Source organism: Boleophthalmus pectinirostris, unplaced genomic scaffold (assembly GCF_026225935.1).
Source record: "Boleophthalmus pectinirostris isolate CB_2022bp ecotype Guang Dong unplaced genomic scaffold, ASM2622593v1 HiC_scaffold_16, whole genome shotgun sequence".
Taxonomy (NCBI): Eukaryota; Metazoa; Chordata; class Actinopteri; order Gobiiformes; family Gobiidae; genus Boleophthalmus; species Boleophthalmus pectinirostris.
This window is the reverse complement of record NW_026571095.1, coordinates 32,487,138-32,507,678: the sequence shown is the minus strand read 5'-3', so window position 1 is coordinate 32,507,678 and position 20,541 is coordinate 32,487,138. Positions and strand designations below refer to the sequence as shown.

General features: G+C 42.0%; 1 protein-coding gene across 2 annotated transcripts in view; it reads right to left on the bottom strand.

Annotated features, from left to right (window-relative positions):
* rasal2 (RAS protein activator like 2) overlaps positions 1 to 17,738 on the bottom strand; it is a 67,125-nt gene extending 49,387 nt beyond the window's left edge. Inside the window, exon 1 of one of the 2 annotated variants that reach the window (XM_055151446.1) lies at positions 17,300 to 17,738. In XM_055151446.1, coding sequence (XP_055007421.1) covers positions 17,300 to 17,411 — 112 coding nt within the window. In that variant the 5' untranslated portion in view covers positions 17,412 to 17,738. Of the gene's footprint in view, positions 1 to 832; positions 1,341 to 17,299 lie in introns of those variants that run through there. The other variant, XM_055151445.1, reaches the window with a different exon arrangement.
* Positions 17,739 to 20,541: the final 2,803 nt, after the last annotated feature.

Genomic DNA, 20,541 nt, shown 5'->3' with positions numbered 1-20,541 from the left:
AGACAAGGCAGAGATTTTTAAAGGCCGAGACTGAGACAAGACCAAGACAGTGATCTTACGATTAGATATGATTCAGTACGACGTATTTCAAATCGATTTGATATGGTTTAATAAAAAATAAAGGCTAAATCTTGACTGTGATACTAAAAGTCTTTGTTAAACCACTTCTTGTGCAAAGTTCATAAAAATTTTGAAAATTTAGAATGTGTTCCATAAAAGAAGAACAAAACTCACACTATAACAAAATTATTTAGTAAAATATATCAAAAAATACCCACGATATCGATACTGTATCATTAAATTAAATGATACAATTAGGGTTGTGCAGAAATATCGAAATATTGATGTTTAATGTGATGATACAGTATCAATATTGTGGGCTGCTCTATCGATATATCGCAAAGAGTAAATTATTTTGTTTCAGAGCTACAGTTTTATTGCTTATTTAGAGGAAGGAAACTCATTTATGCGACACGTTTGACATTTTCACAGTTTTTATGATTAAAATGTTTGTGTTTCATATGAACTTTGCACAAGAAGTGGTTTAACAAAGACTTTTAGTGTCACAGCCAACGATTTAGCCTTTTGTGTTTTTACTGAACAGCATCGAATCGGTTTGAAATATATCATATCGAACCAAAAGTACACTGTTGAGGTATGTATCGTATCGTGGGCTATGAATCGAGGTATGTATCGTATCGGCAACTACTTAATGATACCCAGCCCTAGATTCAATATTTTTGTACACCTTTACGAATGAGTATCTAGTTTCGAGATACATTTTAGTACCGATTCGTGCCCGATTCTCGATACTTTTGAGCCCCCTACCCACCAGAGCCGCTCCTGTTGGGTTGTAGAGTTGAGAACCTCCAGGCAGAATCGTGCAGTCTCTCCCCTGTGCGTTCGACCGGGTCAGACATGGAGCGCACAAACTCCGGTCTGACTCTCCTCTCCTTCTTCGCTCTGAACAGCCTCCTGTACAGCGACTCCTTTCCCACGCCGGCGGCCATGCTCCTACAGTCGCCCACGAGCCCCAGTTTAGTCCAGAAGTTAGAGTTTAGAGTCCCGGTTTAGACCCCTTTCAGAGCAGCTTTCGTTTGGTTCCGCTTTTGGAGTGGGTGAGCGAGCGAGCGGCTGGTTTTCAGAGGAAGTGCAGTGGAGCCGTGTCGTCCAATCCGCTGTCAGCGCTGTGACAAACTGTGGTTTCGCTCAGACTACATGTGGTAACAGCTCTGTCCCAACGCAGCCAAACAGCGTGGTTAAGACTTAGACATGATGTTCTTGTAGAGCGGAGAATTTGTATGAAACTCGGGTCCGCTTAACGGGGCTCTGTTCACGCTTACGTCACAAACCAGGATTGGAAACTTGCGATGACAACTTCCGGCGGGCTCCGTTCGCAGTATTAAGCCTGACAAAATCTAGGAAAATTTAAAAATGGCCCAATTTTCTTCACCTAAATGTCAAATATTGTGATTTCGTATCGTCAAAAGTCTCACAATAATATCATGGACCATCACAATATACTGAATCACAAGTTTCTTTGCTTAAATGCATGGTTTTATAGTAGCAACAGTTTATAAACATCTGGAACTACATCTCCCATGATTCATTTCAGCGCAGACAACATGAAGAAATATGGTTTTACTTGAATTCTTGGGATTATGACGGAAATAATTCACCCCAAAATCTTCTCAAGGTATTTTAAAAGCAGAAACTTCTACAATTATATCAGCCTCTCCAAAATATCGTACCGAGAGATTTGTATGCAGTCTTTATTTTACTACTGACCACGTTTACTTCAGTGGGTTTGATCACAGTCGGTCGGTGAGTCCAGAGTCGGGAACTACGCCGGAAGTCGTCATCGCATGTTTCCAAACGTCTTCCTGGTTTGTGACGTAAGCGTGAATAGAGTCTACACTACATTATGTTTTTGTTGTTGTTGGGGTTTTTTTTCCGATGAGAAATACAGAAGCAGACGTGCAGTAGGGCTGTGCAAAAATATCAAAATATCTATATATCGTATTGTTTAATGTGATGATACAGTATCGATATCGTGGGCTGCTGTATCGATAAATCACCAAGAGTATTATTTGGTAGGGCTGGGTATTGTTAAGAAGTTATCGATATGATATATAGGCCACAATACAATACACTTTTCGATTCAATACGATTCGATATGACATGTTTCAAATCGATTCTATATGGTTCAGTGAAAAACAAAGGCAAAATCATAAAAGTCTACCAAGTTTGTGCAAAGTTAATATGAAAAACAACCATTTTACTCATCAAAACAGTGAAAATGTCAACACAACTGTAGCTCTTACACAAAATGAATTTAGTAAAATATGCTTAAAAATGCTCTCGGTGATATATCGATACAGCAGCCCACAATATCGATACTGTATCATCAAATTAAACAATATAATATATTGATATTTCAATATTTTTGCACACCTCTATTTTTTGGTATATCTTACTAAATAATTTTGTTACAGAGCTACAGCTTTGTTGCTTGTTTAGAGATGTGACATTTGACATTTTCACTGTTTTTGTGGTTGAAATTTTCATATTCACTTTGCACAAGAAGTGGTTTAACAAAGACTTTTAGCATCACAGTCATGATTTAGGCTTCATTTTTTGATTGAACTGTATCGAACTGATTTGAAATTTATCGTATCAAATGGAAAATGCACTGTATCGAGGTATGTATCGTATTGGCAACATGCAGTGCTGCCCTCTAGTGCTCTGGTGAGACTCTTGATCACTTTAGGCCCAAATCTGAAGCAGAAAGAAAGTTTGGAGTAAGCGAGAAACTTGTGAGGGACTGGTGGAAAGCGGGGATGGAGAACACAGCTTCATGGTAACTGGGAGGATGCACCATGAAACTTTTCCTGAAGTCACTGAATGGATCGACAAAGCCTGAACTCCAGTGACACCGAAACCATCCTGTCGGGATTCAGAAAGGCCGGAATAATTCTAACTGGAACTGATGCTGAGTCTGACGACAGCGACACAGAAGAGGAAGCGGCGCTCTGTTTACCTCTGGAGGTCATGGAGTTGCTCAGAAGTGACACCGAGGATGAAGAATTGAATGGATTTAGTGATTTGGAGTGAGATGGAGAGTTTGTTAAACTTGTTCTGTTCTGTTGTTTATGTTATAGTTTATCTGAAGAACTGTTCATATGTGACGTTAACAGTTTTTTGTTCTCTGTTCTACTGTTATTACTAGAACTTGCCATTCATGACGAAATGTCAGTTCCTGGTCTCCGATTTTATAAAACACATTTCCCCAAAAAGTGCGACTTACATGTTTTTTTCTTCCTCATTACACATTTTTTGGCTGGTGCGACTTATACTCCAGAAAATACAGTACGTCTGCAATAGTTCTACAGACTATTTTGTTCCAATATTGCAGGTTCAACTGATTGTTGAAAAGAAAAAGAAATGGGCTAAATTTAATGTCCAAATAGGCGACTTATGGATCCTTTTATTGCTCGTTCAATTACTTTTTTTTTTCACTGTTTAATACTAATTGTTCAGAGAGACAGGATCACTCAGTCAACAATAAAATACCCTCATTAAAGTTCAATAATGGTCAAATCCACCTTTATTTTGTCATTTTCAAAAAGTTCGGCAAACACTGATCCACTCCAATGAAATGAGCGTAAATCTGCCCACAGAGCTCAGAGCTGGGTGCACTTGTTTGCCCTGGTGCAGTGTGGGACATGTGCACACCATGTGGAGCACGTGGACACGCACAAACAGGAGGCGCGGTGGTTCCTGCTCAGGGGTGTGGCTGCACGAGCGGAGCCACGGGTCAGGAGCAGAAGAGCAAAACACGCAGCCCGCTCATGTTTGTGGTGGAAGATCTGCCGATTCAATTACAGGGGTTTATTACTTAATCACACTCGGTCAGGCTGAGTCACCTGCTCGTCTCCGCGGAGAGGGAGTCGTTTAAAGCTGCACCGTGGGACATTTGGGGTCCGGGGGGGGGAGGTGTGAGGCTGCGGGTCGGTCGAGGTTTTGGACGTCACGCTGCAGTGGAATTCTGTCCGTTTCCTCACAGACAGGAGTCCCCCACCCACAGGGGACGCGAGCGGAGCACAGAGCTGCTTCCTCTGCAGGGGACAGGAATAACTACAGCCACCGGGGCAGAGGGGAGGGACGCAGGGCAGGGGACACAGGGGCAGAGGACACAGAGGGACGGAGGGCAGAGGACGGAGGGGCAGAGGGGCAGAGGACACAGAGGGACGGAGGGCAGAGGACACAGAGGGACGAGGAGGGGACAGGGCAGAGGACAGAGGAGGCAGAGGACGGAGGGGCAGAGGACACAGAGGGACGGAGGGCAGAGGACAGAGGGGCAGGGGTACAAAGTACAATGGACAGAGGACAGAGAACAGAGGATAGAAAACAGAGGGGCAGAGGACACAGAGGACGCAAAGGACATGGGGGCAGAGGGACAAGAGGACAGAAGGGCAGAGGAAGCACAGGACAGAGGGGCAGAGGTAACAGAGCGACAAAGGACAGAGGGGCAGAGTTTGAAGGACAAAGGACAGAGGGGCAGAGTTTGAAGGACAAAGGGGCAGAGGACCCAGGGGCACAAGGGCAGAAGGGCAGAGGACAAAGGGACGGAAGGCCGAAGACAGAGTGGCAGAGGTAAAGACAGGCAGAGGGACAGAGAAGAGGACACAGAAGACAGAGGGGCAGAGGACAGAAAGGAAGAAGTACAAAGTACAAAGGGACAAAAGACACTGGGGCAAAGGACAGCAGGGTTGAGGACAGAGGACGCAGAAGACACAGAGGCAGAGGACACAGGGGCCGAGGACAGAGGTCAGTGGTACGAAGGAGAGAAAGGCAGAGGCCAGAGGGAGAGAGGACGCAGGGGACAGAGAGGCAGAAGGACAGAGGGACAGAGGACGCAGAAGGACAGAGGGACAGAGGACGCAGACGGACAGAGGGACAGAGGACGCAGAAGGACAGAGGGACAGAGAGACAGAAGGACAGAGGACGCAGACGGACAGAGGGACAGAGGACGCAGAGGGACAGAGGGACAGAGAGACAGAAGGACAGAGGGACAGAGGACGCAGAAGGACAGAGGGGCAGATGGACAGAGGACGCAGAGGGACAGAGGACGCAGAGGGACAGAGGACGCAGAGGGACAGAGAGATAGAAGGACAGAGGGACAGAGGACACGGGTTGAGGACAGAGGGGCCGAGAGGCAGAGGTACAAAGGACAGAGGGACAGAGGACACAGAAGACAGGGAGCAGAGGTACAAAGGACAAAGGACAGAGGTAGAGAGGACAGAGGACAGAAGGACAGAGGACAGAGGACAGAGGGACAGAGGACAGAGGGACAGGCCATGTCAGAGGAGATGCTGTGGACTGGACTCAATTTAAAGACACTACATTCTGCTCTGTGCTTCCTTGAATTCTGTCATTTTGATGAAAATCTAAAAAGGACATATTCCATTTTGTGTCTTTCTTCTGTAAAGAAACACTACGTAACATTTCTGCACAGTCCATGGACGTGTTACTGCTTTGCCTGGGAGGTTCCAATGTAAAGTTACTAGGACTGTAACGATATCCAAGTCTCACGATACGATATTTACTGCGATATCGTGGGAAAGCTCACGATTAGGGATGTAACAATATCCAAATCTCTGTACGATATTTTCACGATATGCATCTCACGGTACGATATTTATTGCGATATTTTGAGAAAGCTTAAGACTAACTAAGACTTAAAAGTGTTAGAACTGTTATTTCTTCTTGTAGTCTGCACTGAAATGGAGCAAAGGATCATGGTCTATGTAGTTCCCTCTGTAATTTTTAGCTGTTGCTGCACCATAACTCTTAATTTCAGCAAAGAGACTTGTAATTTAATATATTTTGAGAAAGCCACGATGGATGAGTGCGACTGAAATGTTTGTTACTGCACGAGTGAACAAGTTGCAAGCTGCATTTTAATGTAGTTTTATTTGCAGACTGAACAAATCAGACAATGAAAATAATAACGTCACTCACACATTTGAGATTCAGTGCAATAAGGTATCAGTCCAGTATGTAGAGTAGGGATGGGCATGATTAGTGGATTAATCGATAATTGATCATTAAGAATTTCATCGATTACGTTCATTTTTAATCGACAAACCGAATGTAGGTTGCTGTGCGTAGCGTGACCAAACAGAGGTCTGTACATGTAGCTCTCTGTGCATCAGAAGGAGCGAAACACAAACAGTCGGTCAGTCTGCAACTTGCCGAAGCGCAAATGTGTATTTAACGATGACTTGTACAAGAAATTCCCCGTTTTCCGTTCCGGTCGAGACAAGTGTGAATCCATGTGCACAGTGTATAAAGCAGCACATGTTTCGGTGTCCAGTGGGAAAAAGTTCACCAGGACACCGAAAACATGAAAAAGTTTTACCAGGTGAGAGTCGCGCAATGTCGATGACGAGTCCCCACCTCCCACCTCCCGTACGGTGTCCTGGTTTTGACAAACGCAAATATGGTCACACTAACCTGTATTCACCTGAGTCATGTCTTTAATCCAACAGAAGTTGAACCGCATCAGCGACACAAGAGCTGTAGTTTTTTTCCCCTCGCTTAGTTTATGCAAATGAGCCATGCGGTTTTAAGTTTTGTTTCTGTGAGAGTTGTGCAAAGCTGCATTAAACACATTATAATCTCAAATGGGCTGATGTGGCTCTAGAGTCGTTACAGTTTATATGTCGTGAAGTTGAATTTATTTATGCAGATGAGTAGTGCAGATACTAATAATAATGATGATAATTTTAATATAAAAAACGTTAATGATTAATCGATAATCGATTGTTAATTCTCCCGATGATCGATTAAAGGCTGTATGGAGGATTTTTTTTTTTTAAGTTTCAAATTGTCAGTGAAAGTTTAAAATACCATTACAGACACGCAGCAGCCTTGTAATTATGATGACCAAAAAAAAAAAAAAAAAGAATGAAAATTTATCAAAAGTGGACATAGTGAGAACAGATAAACATCAGCCAATAGATAACGAGGCTCCCTCTTTATCTATTGGCTGTTAGGTCATCAATCAAACTCCCTAAGAATCCATGACCAGTTCGCCGCAAAAGAAAGTCAATTTTTGAGGTCGCTGAAAGAAGAAGAGAAGGGGAAAAGGAGCGAAGACAAACTGAGGTGATTCTTGGAGATTCCTTCCAGCGATGGCGCGACTGAAACAGACGAAGGGTCTAAAAACTGATGCATCGGTCGCTAAATTACTTCTAGACAGGTCACTTCAACAGTAATTCTGAACGTGCACTGGCTGTAAACAAGCGTGATTTCTAGAGTAAAAAGGCTGGAGGAGATGTTTCTACCGAGGGAGCTGTGGAGGAGGAAAGTGGTGTTGCACATGCACAACATTTGAAAAAGGAGTGTCGCTGTATTTCTCTTCCCTTAAAAAAATCCTCTATACAATCTTTAAGAAAATTTTATCGAACACCCATCCCTAATGTGGAGACACCGGTGTGGTTGTCTTTAAAAACATAAATGTTTATTGTTTTGTTTTGTCACTGTCCTTGTCTGTTCCTGAGTCCGGAATAAAGATGATGATGATGATATTGTGATGGTCCATGATATTATTGTGAGAACTTTGACGGTACGATATCATGATATTTTGGTTATTGTTACATCCCTAAAGGTTACTATCCCCCCTCACACTACTGATGCTGGACCTCTAAACGTGCACTGCCCTCTGGTCCCGCTTGGACACAGATCTGGCCCAGGACAGAGGCTCACGACAATGTCTAAGGACAATGTCTAAGGACAATGTTTAAGGACAATGTTTAAGGACAATGGGGCAGATGTGGAGGACGATGTGGAGGAAGAGCGGCTCCTCACAGGATTTCCTGCAGAACAAACAGCCCCAGAGCGGGACTTAAGGCCCACGCGTCTCTGCGAGTGTGCGACTGAACACGTGAAGACCGCACCGGGCCCGGGAGCAGGAGGAGCGGCTCTGGTCCTTCACCACACACTGATCCAGGCTCAGCACAAACATGCCGTGATTTCACAAACGCTGCGGCACGTGGGAGGTTTACGTCTGTGGGCCTGAGGATCAATATTTGCGGTCGTCTCTGAGCAACTGCCCATCCTTCTGAAACCAAACAGAGCTAAGTTTAATATGCCCTCTGTCATTTCAGAACAAAAGTAAATCATTTATTCTAGAACAAATAAATTCATAAAGCTCTGATGTTTCGTACTCTCTCAAAACAGAGCCAAAGGTTAAGAGCAAAACGAATCAGCTCCAGTTTTCAGTTTGACCAAATGATAAAAGTCTGCTATAACAGTACAGGCATGTTCCTGTTAAAATAATGAACCTCCTGAGTAGGAATGGGCATTCGATTAAATTTTCTTAATCGATAGTCGGAAGAATTAACGATCGATTATCGATTAATCATTAACGTTTTTATATTAAAATGATCATCATTATTATTACTATCTGCACTACTAATCTGCATAAATAAATTCAACTTTACGACATATAAACCGTAACGACTCTAGAGCCACATCAATCCGTTTGAGATTATAATGTGTTTAATTCAGTTTTGTGCAACTCTCACAGAAATGAAACTTAAAACCGCATCGCTAATTTACATAAACTCAGCGAAGATAAAACTACAGCTCTTTCTGTTGGATTAAAAGACATGATTCAGTGGAATACAGGTTAGTGTGACCATATTTGCGTTTGTCAAAACCAGGACACCGTACGGGAGGTGGGAGGTGGGGACTCGTCATCGACATTGAGCGACTCTCACCTGGCAAAGCTTTTTCCCACTGGACACAGAAACATATGTTCCTGCTTTATACACTGTGCACATGGCCTCCCACACTCCACCGAACGCAACGGAAAGCGTGGAATTTCTTGTACAAATCATCATTAAATACGCATTTGTGCTTCAGTACGCTGCAGACTGACCGACTGTCTCTGTTTGCTCGCTCCTTCTGAGTGCAGAGAGCTACATGTACGGACCCTGTTTGGTCACGCTACGCACAGCAACCTACATTCGGTTTGTCGATTAAAATTAATGTAATCGATGAAATTCTTAATGATCAATTATCGATTAATCATGCCCACCCCTACTCCTGAGATTCCTCTGCTAAAGGAGCTCATGGTTCTCGTACAGTTACAGAGTTAATGCAAAGATGAGCTCGAGTTGAGTTGTTTTATTTATAAATAAAAAGAAGGAAATATGTATTATTTCTTTTATTCTACAGTTAAATTATTATTTATGTAATTTTGTAATCTTAAATGTGGCAGAAGCACTGACCACCTCTTGCACTTCAATAAAAAAGATTTGGCATATTTGTTTTTGCAGTAGTATCGGAGGTTATTTTTCCTGTACATATATCGAGATATATATCATATATCGAGATATAGCAAAATATATCGAGTAGGGGTGGGCGATATCTCGATATTTTAAATATATTGAGATATTTTTAAAACTCTATATGGATTTTGACATATCGTATATATATTGATATAATGCTTATATATTCAGATTTCGCCGCTTCGCTTGTTTGCCGTCTCTGTACTCGTCCCCGCGTGCCTCCGCCTCCTCGCTTTTGTGATCCCTCCTCTCTCATGCTCCCCTCGCGTGTGTCTCATTCAACACGGCGAAGCCCAAAACCAGCCCGGAGGATACAGAACTCGTCTCAAAAAAAGGAAAACTGGCTCCATTAAACGGAGATACTTCGATTTTAAGACGTTGGATGAACAGCAGGCACGTGTCTACTGCCGTGATTGCAGAAAGTTACAAGCACCATGAACCTTTTCCATCATTTACAGACAAGGCCAACAGCAGCACATCCTCTGTCACAGAGAGCAACATGAACTCATGGACAGAACACACATATGCCACTGAGTCGTGTCCTTTAGTCCGACAGAAGCTGAACCACGTCAGCAACACAAGGAGCGAGCTGAGCGAACGCTTCAGTTTATGCAAATGAGCCATGCGGTTTTAAGTTTTATTTCTGTAAAATGTAAACAAATGCGTCAAAGCTGCATTAAACACATTATAATCTCAAACGGGCTGATGTAGCTCTATAGTATTGATTTATATTTTGTAAAGTTTAGTCACGTAAAGTTTACTTATGCAGAAGATTTAAATTAATAATCTGCTGAAGTGTAATTTGTACAACGTTGGGTTTGATCTGCAGTGGATTGTGGGAAACCTCAGAGCTCCTTACCGTTGCAACTTATTTGAACATCTGTTCAAATAAGGAACCTCCCACACTTCCTCTGCTAAAGGAGCTCATGGTTCTGGTTATTGTACGGTTAACAGGATTAATGCAAAGTTTAGCTTGAGTTGAGTTGTTTTTATTTAATTTTGAATGAAAAGGCAATATGTATTATTTTTATTAATGTCACAGAAGCACTTTGTTCTAGAGCCCGACCGATATATCAGTTGGCCAATATTATCGGGCGATATGGGAACCTGGAGACATATTGCCTATTGGCCGATATGTTTGCTGATAGGGGCCGATATTTCACGTGGGCATGTTATACCTCGTTATAAAGTTTAGACTCTCTACATTATGTTAATTTAATCCAATTTACAGACAGATAATTGTCCTAATATGTGGCTCTGCATCAGTATTTATCTGCGGAGTCATTTGTCTGTGTGTGTGTCCGTACTGTCCCTGAACACACGTCACGTCACTCACGTCACGTCACTCACGTCACGTCACTCACGTCACTCACGTCACGTCACTCACGTCACGTCACTCACGTCACGTCACTCACGTCACGTCACTCACGTCACGTCACTCACGTCAGCTCACGTCACTCACCTGTGTTTGTTTACACTCGCAGACACAGATCCAAACACTGAGATTATTTTCTTTTTACGGACAATCGGTTTGAATCTGGATTAAAAGGACATTTATTAGTGCAGATTTGTGATGTGAGGAGGAGCCTGTGTGAGCGCTGAGTGTTGGAAATATGTCGACTTTGAAGCTAGTTTTGGTCATTTGTTATTGTTAGCTGCTGTAGCTCTCACACATAAACAGGCTGTTTTCTTCTATTGGTCTGTTGTAAAGTGACTATATTGGCTGTATATTTGTTACTGGACCTGCACTGATATGTAAATGAGCTGTGAATAGACGTGTGAATTATGAAATTTGTGCATATAATTAATTACTGCGGCGCGCACATATTTACGGCTAAAGGCTAATAGCGGTAGTTTCTTTACTAGCTAGCAGTGACGGGTCGGTCGTGAACGAAGCGGCTCTTAGAGCCGGCTCTTTGAAGCGAATGACGGGAGCCGGTTTTCTCTTTCTCTCACTGTTTTTCTCTTCACAGCGCGTGCAGACTCGTGGTAGTTTGACAGCGACAGAAAATGAAACTTTCAGAAATCTGCGTGTGCATAGGATAGAAAAAAATTTGCATGTTTGGCTGTAGTTCAGCATAAAATAAATAAACCAGGACTAATCTTGGGCTTGAGAGAAGGAGAGAGATAAAGGGAAAGTCCCGACACTCAGTCCTGGTTCAGTTCTGGTTTAGTCCTGTTTTACACATGGTTTAGATCTGGTTTAGTCCTTTTTCAGTCCTGAAGAGCCGCTTGGGAGCCGAAAGAGCCAACTGCTTTTAGTGAGCCAAGCCAAAAGAGCCGCTTCTCTACAAAGAACTGGAATACCCATCACTAGTAGCTAGAATGTGATGCAAAAATGCCATTAGTCTGACCTACTGTCTGTAAATATGACGTAAAGAGACAGAATAACAATAAATGTTGCTTAAATAAACCCAATTTAAAATCCACTAGAGCCAAACCTAAGTTTTTTAAACAATTCAAGATTTACAGTGAATTTTTACATCACTAAAATATATCGGCAGCTCCAACTCCCATTTTATCGGTATCATATCGGCCACAACAAAATCCATATCGGTCGGGCCCTATTTATTTGTGAAAAAAGTTCGAAAATAGACCTTTTAATGACAGTGCGCCTTAAAATCCAGAGCGCCTCAAAGCCCGGAAAATATAGTAATTAGGGATTTTTTTGTACTCTTAAATGTGGCAGAAGCACTGACTACCTCTTGCACTTCAATAAAAAAAAAGATTCGGCAGATTTGTTTTTGCAGTAGTTTTAGGGGGTTATTTACGGAAGCCGAGAGGGGTCACAATAAATACAAATGCGACAACACAACAAAAAGCCACAACAAACCAAAAAAGCCACAACGGAAGTGACCGCGGGACTCTCTTTTCCGACGGACCGATCAAGCGACAAGTGAAGAAGAAGAACCACAACGTGATACGAATAATGATAAAACAATAAATTACTTTTTCTTACGTTTCCAACTTCTCCGTTCCTTTACTTTTCACGTTGTAGTTCTTCTTCTTCACTTGCCGCTTGATTGGTCCGCCGGAAAATACAGTCCCGCGGTCACTTCCGTTGTGGCTTTTTGATGTGTTGTGGCTTTTTGATGTGTTGTGGCTTTTTGATGTGTAGGGGCTTTTTGAGGTGTTGTGGCTTCTCAATGTGTTGTGGCTTTTTAATGTGTTGTGGCTTCTCGATGTGTTGTGGCTTCTCTATGTGTTGTGGCTTCTCAATGTTTTGTGGCTTCTCAATGTGTTGTGGCTTCTCAATGTGTTGTGGCTTCTCAATGTGTTGTGGCTTCTCAATGTGTTGTGGCTTCTCAATGTGTTGTGGCTTCTCAATGTGTTGTGGCTTTTCAATGTGTTGTGGCTTTTAATGTGTTGTGGCTTCTCAATGTGTTGTGGCTTCTCAATGTGTTGTGGCTTCTCAATGTGTTGTGGCTTCTCAATGTGTTGTGCTTTCAATTGTGGCTTTTTAATGTGTTGTGGCTTTTTAATGTGTTGTGGCTTCTCAATGTGTTGTGGTTGTGGCTTCTCAATGTGTTGTGGCTTTATAATGTGTGGATGTGCTTCAATGTGTTGTGGCTTCTCAATCTATTGTGGCTTTTTAATGTGTTGTGGCTTTTAATATGTTGTGGCTTCTCAATGTGTTGTGGCTTCTCAATGTATTGTGGCTTTTAGTGTGTTGTGGTTTTAATGTGTTGTGGCTTTTAATGTGTTGTGGCTTTTTAATGTGTTGTGGCTTCTCAATGTGTTGTGGCTTTTTAATGTGTTGTGGCTTCTCAATGTGTTGTGGCTTTTTAATGTGTTGTGGCATTTGCATTGTGGTGTTTGTATTTGTTGCGTCATTTGCATTAAAATAGAGTCCCACGGCCATTTCCGTTGTGGCTTTTTTTGGTGTGTTGTGGCTTTTTTTGGTGTGTTGTCGCATTTGTATTCCCCTCTCATCTTCCATAGTTATTTTTTCCTGTACAGATATCGAGATATTTAGTCCTACTAGTCAGTCACGTGTGGGACAGGGTCTGACAGGTCGTGAGTCACACTCTTTTTACGAGACACGGCCCCGTCAGAGCCTGGATGTGGCCTCGACGCACAGGCTCCACAGGCTCAGGCACAAAGACGGAGCCCAGAATAGTGACGGCAGGGGCAGGGGCATGGGAACGGGCAGGGGCAGAGACAGGGCAGGGACAGGAGACTAGGACGCTCTGAAGACGCGGCAGGCGGAAAACATGAGTCCGGTGCTGAGTCTGGTCACGGGTCAGGAGGAGTCAGGACTGGACACTCAGACCCAGGAGTGAGTCACAGAGCAGAGTCACTTCTCAATGTTGCAGACGAGAGCAGAAGAGTCAGAGAGTGTGTGGAAACAGCCCAGAGCAGAGGCGTTACACAAGAACTGAAACGATTTTTCTGCACGGCAATCAGATTTGTGATTTGTGTTTTAATAGTGAGATTCTGTTCAAAGTTTATATTTTAAAAACACAAAGAAAAGCTGATAAAACAAGTGAAATCTGAGCTGATAAATTAATACAAGAATCACATTTTAGAACATGTTTTTAAAGATGTTCTGAAATGTTGTTTGTGGAGGAAATTGGGCTTTTGGTTTAGCCATGGAACGGTCCTTCTTTAGTCCTGGTTTAGTCCTGGTTTAGTCCTGGTTTAGTCCTGGTTTAGTCCTGGTTTGGCCCGAGAACAATCCTTTTTTAGTCCTAGTTTGGTTCAGTCCTGGTTCAGTCCTGGTTCAGTCCTGGTTTGGCCCTGGTCCTGGTTTGGTCCTGGTTTCCGGTCCTGTAATTTAGTCCAGTCCTGTAACAGTCCTGTAACAGTCCTGTAACAGTCCTTTAGTCCTGGTTTAGTCCTGGTTTAGCGCTGGTTCAGTCCTTTTTTTCAGTCCTTTTTTTTTAGCCCTGGTTTAATCCTGGTTTAGTCCTGGTTTAGTCCTGGTTTAGTCCTGGTTTAGTCCTGGTCTGAGTGGGGTCAGGGTCAGGCTCCAGCTGCTGTGGAAACCTGAGCTGCTCAGACTGTGGCTCTTTTCTCACAGGGTTCAGTTTGTGGACCTGTTGTCAAACTCACCGCTCCAGTCACTAGGGCCAAACCAGGACTAAACCAGGACTAAACCAGGCCTAAACCAGGCCTAAACCATGACTGAATTGGGTCTAAACTGGGTCTAAACCAGGACTAAACCAGGACTGAACAAGGACTGAACCAGGGCTAAACCAGGACTAAACCAGGGCTAAACCAGGACTAAACGAAGACTAAACCTGGATAGAATCAGGACTAAACCACGACTGAACTGGGTCTAAACAGGTCTAAACCAGGTCTAAACCAGGTCTAAACCAGGTCTAAACCAGGGTCTAAACCAGGGTCTAAACCACAACTTAAAAGGGAAATAAACCAGGACTGAAAAATAGGCAAAACCAGAACTTCGAGTCACACACCAGAACTGAACCAGGACTAAAAAAGTGAACTAAACCAGGACACTAACTAATCACTTCCTCCCAGACAACTAGGCCAATCTGGGCTGAACCAGGACAACCTTTACTGCTCTACTCTCCTGCATGAACGTGAGGACTAGACCAGAGCGCGGGACCAAACCAGGACTAAAGAATCCAGATCAAAACAAGCACGTGTAAACAAACAACAGTCTATTTTTGGAGTAGACTCAAGCATGACTGACAAGTACAAGAACTTAACCAGAACTAACTCAGAGCTAACCCAAGACCTGACCAAGACTAAACAAGGTCTCAGCAGGGACTCTGTGGGACTGAACCAGGATTAAAACCAAGACTAAAAAAAAAAAAGAAACTATGCAATGACTGAACCAGGACTGCACAAGGACTAAAGAAGGACTACATCCGAACTAAACCAGGACTAAACCAGGACTAAACAGGCATTTTTACAGGACCATAACAAGGACTGTACCAGGACTAATCAGAACTAAACCAGGACTAAGGTGTAAACAATGATGTAGGCCAGAATTTAACCAGAACTAACTCAAGACCTGATCCAGACAGAATCAGGTCTAAACAGGGACTTTGTGGGACTGAACCAGGATTATAACCAGGACTGAAACAGGACTACACAAGGACTTTATCAGGACTACATCAGAACCAACTCAGGACTGAACCAGGACTGAACCAGTACTAAATAGGGACTTTGCAGGACTAAAACACGGACTGTACAGGACTACATCAGAACTAAACCAGGACTGAACCAGGACTAGGATGTAAACAATCAATGGTCTAATTCAGGTGTAGGCTAGAACTTAACCAGAACTAACCTGAGACCTGATCAAGACCGAACCAGGTCTGAACAGAGACTTTGTGGGACTGAAACAAGGACTGTATCAGGACGACAAAAACTAAATCAGGACCAAACAGGGACTGAACCAGGACTTAAGTGTAAACAATCAATGGCCTATTTCAGGTGTTGGCTCAAACTTAACCAGAACTAACCCAAGACCTCATCCAGACAGAACCAGGTCTAAAGAGGGACTTTGTGGGACTGAAACAAGGACTACATCAGAACTAAACCAGGACTGAACCAGGACTAAAGCGTAAACAATGATGTAGGCTAAAACTTAACCAGAACCAATCCAAGACCTCATCCAGACAAAAACAGACTTTGTGGGACTGAATCAGGATTAAAACCAGAACTAAAACAGGACTACACAAGGACTGAACCAGGACTAAATCAAAACTAAACCAGGACTCAACCAGGACTAAAGTGTAAACACTCAATGGTTTATTTCAGGTGTTGGCTCAAACTTAACCAGAACTAACCCAAGACCAGATCAAACAAAACCAGGTCTAAACAGGAACTTTACATGACTGAAACAAGGACTACATCAGAACTAAACCAGGACTAAACAGGGATTTTGCATGACTGAAACAACAACTGTGCCGGGACTACATCACAACTAAACCAGGACTACATCAGAACTAAACCAGGACTGAACCAGGACTAAAGTGTAAACAATGATGTAGGCTAAAACTTCACCAGAACAGGGACTTTTGTGGGACTGAACCAGGACTAAACAGGGACTTTACAGGACGGAAACAAGGACTGAACCAGGACTACATTAGAACTAAACCAGGACTAGGATGTAAACAATCAATGGTCTATTTCAGGTGTAGACTAAAACTTAACCAGAACTAACCAAAGACCAGATCAAAACAAAACCAGGTCTAAACAGGGACTTTGTGGGACTGAACCAGGATTAAAACCAGGACTGAAACAGGACTAGACAAGGACTGAACCAGGACTAAACAGGGACTTTGCAGGACCGATATATAGTCCTGTACCAGGACTATATCAGAACTGAACCAGGACTAAAGTGTCAACAATCAATGGTCTATTTCAGGTGTTGGCTAAAACTTAACCAAAACTAACCCAAGACCAGATCAAGACAAAACCAGGTCTAAAAAGGAACTTTGTGGGACTGAACCAGGATTAAAACCAGGTCTAAAAAGGAACTTTGTGGGACTGAACCAGGATTAAAACCAGGACTAAAAAGGGACTTTGCAGGACCGAAACAAGGACTGAACCAGGACTAAAGTGTCAACAATCAATGGTCTATTTCAGGTGTTGGCTCAAACTTAACCAGAACTAACCGAAGACCTGATCAAGACAGAACCAGGTCTAAACAGGGAGTTTGTGGGACTGAAACAGGACTAAAACCAGTACCAAAACAATAATATACAAGGACTACACAAGGACTGAACCAGGACTAAACCAGGACTAAAGTGTAAACAATCAATGGTCTATTTCAGGTGTTGGCTCAAACTTAACCAGAACTAACCAAATCCAGAGAGAACCAGGTCTAAATGGGGACTTTGTGGGCCTGAACAGTACCTAAACTGTGTCTATCCTTTGGGTCTTGCCCGGTCCGACACGCACCGCCCCGGGATCTCCACCACCACCAAACCCACCCCCTTCCCCCCGCCGGGACCTACCGTGCACCCGGAGCCAACCCTGCTGCTGGCAAACCGCGTCCTCCAGCAGCCGCTCCACGACAGGATCCCCGCGGAACGAGTCCAGGTCCACAGCCGCCGGGTCCAGCTCCATGATCGTCCCCGAAAAATCCGCGCTCCGAGTCCCAGAGCACCGACGCCGGACCTCCTCCTCCTCCTCCCCGGACCTCCGCCGCGCCGGCCCCGGATCTGTCCCTTTAAGAAGCTAAAAGTAGCCCAAAGCCTCGGCGTCGCTACCCGGGCTCGCTCTCTCTCATTTTCCGCTCTTTTTCTAACTTTTAAAGCGGTAAAAGTCGGGAGAAGTCGCCGTTAAAGTGAAGCGGAGTTATTCCCAAAAGCTCCGGTGCGGTAAAAGTGCCGGGAGACGGTGAAACGGAGGCCGGGGGAAGGTGCGAGGAGAGCGGACTCACACTCGTGTTCGTGTCCGTGGGAAAGTGGCAGGGCTCGGGGGCGCGCGGCAGGACACGCGGGGGCGCGCACGGGTTTGGCTAAAGTTTCAGCGCGTACATTATTAAAAACGGTTTCAAATAAGCGTAAAATAAAATAAATTTAATATAATATCGACATTTACATTGTTATTGTTAATATTATTTGATGCATTGTTGTTTCTATTGTTTTTATTTATTTATTTATTAGTTTATTTATTTATTTTTACATTCAAACTTAGACAAACTTTATTGATCCACAAGGAACATTTTTGGGGCACAATAGCTCACACAATATAATAAATAAATAAATAATAATAATAAATAATAATAATAATAATAATAATAATAATAAAAAACTATAAAAATTGTAATAATAAATTCTAAATAAGTAGCAAAAAAGACCAAACGACGGGCGTTAAATAAGACATAATTATAAAAATGTAAATGTAAAAGTCAAAATAAAATAGAAAAAGTAAGTAATAAAATATAAAATCTCAGCTTTATACAAGAAATCACAGAAAGACAACAATGATATGATGATTGACAGTTGTAGGGAGTATTATATGTTACATAAGTGCGAGTTGTTGTGCAGTTGTAGGGAGTATTATCGGTTACATAAAGGTGAGTTGTTGTACAGTTATAGGGAGTATTATCTGTTAGGGAGTTGTAGGGAGTATTATCCGTTACACAAGGGGAGTTTGTACAGTTGTAGGAGTATTATACTACAGTGTTTATAAGGTGAGTTGTTGTACAGTTGTAGGGAGTATTATCTGTTACATAAGGGTAGTTGTTGTCAGTTGTAGGAGTATTATCTGTACATAAGGGTGAGTTGTTGTACAGTTGTAGGGAGTATTATCTGTTACATAAGGGTGAGTTGTTGTACAGTTGTAGGGAGTATTATCTGTTACATAAGTGTAACAGATCGAAATCGCGATTTTCGATTTGTGTGTGAAATGATCTCCAAACTCATATAATCGAGTCGAATCAATTTAAGCTTAACAAAAGTTTATTTAGGGATTTTTTAAAAATATAAATAAGTGTATTTAAAATGTTGTTTTTTTTTTTAAATAGAACAGCTGGATATATATAGTTTATTTTGGATACATTTATGTTTTTCTATGCCTTATTTCATGTTACAAAGTATTATTTTAGTTTTACACATCACAAAACTGCTCTAAGGTACATAGGCATATTTGTAGCCTATATTTATTTTCAATTTGACAGTTTTGCATAAATTATCACTAACAAAGTGTTTTTCGGAGAGAGAAATGCTGAATCTAACAAAAAAAATAATTGTTTGAATAATCGTGATTTCAATATTGACCAAAATAATCGTGATAATATTTTTTTTTCCCATAATCGCACAGCCCTTTTAAGTTTTGTTTTGTTTTGTAGTGCTGCAAAAAGACCGAACAAACTTACTACCACTAAACTTCATAAAAATGAACCACATCAGTCCTGATCAGAAACATAGAGTGACCAGTCGTCCCCTGTTGACCCGGGACCCAGGACGAGTTTCTCTGTGTCCCCTGTCCCAGCAGATTTATCCAAAACCTCTATGTCCCTGCTGTCTCTATTTTTGACCAATTTGATCCCTTCCAACAGTAAATTACATAAATTGTAATTTGTTTAGGTAAAATACAAAAAAATCTGCTTAAAAACGACCAAAACACAAAGAAAATGTCACTATACTAGCTCATGTTCCTTAATTACGCACTCGTTTCACAATTTTATTAACCGGGGATGTCCCAGGTTTTTATTTTGAAATTCAGGTCACCTTACAGACGCTCCTGATCAGTGACCACCTTTTAGAATACAAAAAGAGACAGCATGCCCCCTGCTGGCTCCACAGCGGAACTGATTTGGACAGAAACTGGTTATTTTAATAGATCCATTAAACTACTGCTGCAGGCGACACTATTTATTGGTGCAAGAACATGACAGGGTTTATGTCTGCTGCCTGTGTCCAACCACGAAGTCAAATCATAAACTTCACCAAAAACACCATCAAAAACTAGACAAGTGTTTTATAAAATCTTAAATATAGTCATGTTTTAGTGAAATGAGCAGTTATTTGAGTACCCTGTAGTATTTAAACACTTTAAAAAGCCCATAATACTCTATTTTCTATTCTACTAGTACGTTACACGGTTCCCACTCATTTTCACTGACAAAATTTCAAAACTTTTCCATGACTTTTCCATGACCTTTACCATGACCCTACATGTGTAGAATTTAGCACATTTTTAAGGTTAAATATGAAATGTTAACCTTCCACTCACCTTATGGTTTAGTATTATAGTTTTTTTAACATTCAAAATACTGTCAGTGCATTCATTGTCTTCTCTTTTAAACAAAAGGTCGCAGATGTTTGGAAATAATCATAAAAGCTTAATGAGAATTTAACAGACAGCTGTAAAAGAGATACTAAAATTCCATAACTTTTCCAGGATTTCCTGACGTTATGTTGTTTCTTCACGAGAAATATATCTGGTGTTTTGTTTCATTCGCACACGTTTAACACAAACCCTGCATGTTTATTATTTTAAGTTCTTCTCTCAAACAGTAAACACTCATTTCCACCTTGTGATGTCACGTGGTAATACAGAAAGTGCTTTTAAAAGTGTTTTTAAAGCTTCATACACCACCATTAGAAAAATGTGGATGTTTTAGCCCTGGAATTTCCAAACTCTTCTGAACTAAACGTTAAAAAAAAAAGGTGTTAACTTGAAAACTACCAGATCATGAGATGTAGACAGACTAATAATAAAAAGATTAATCAAAAAAAATGTGTGT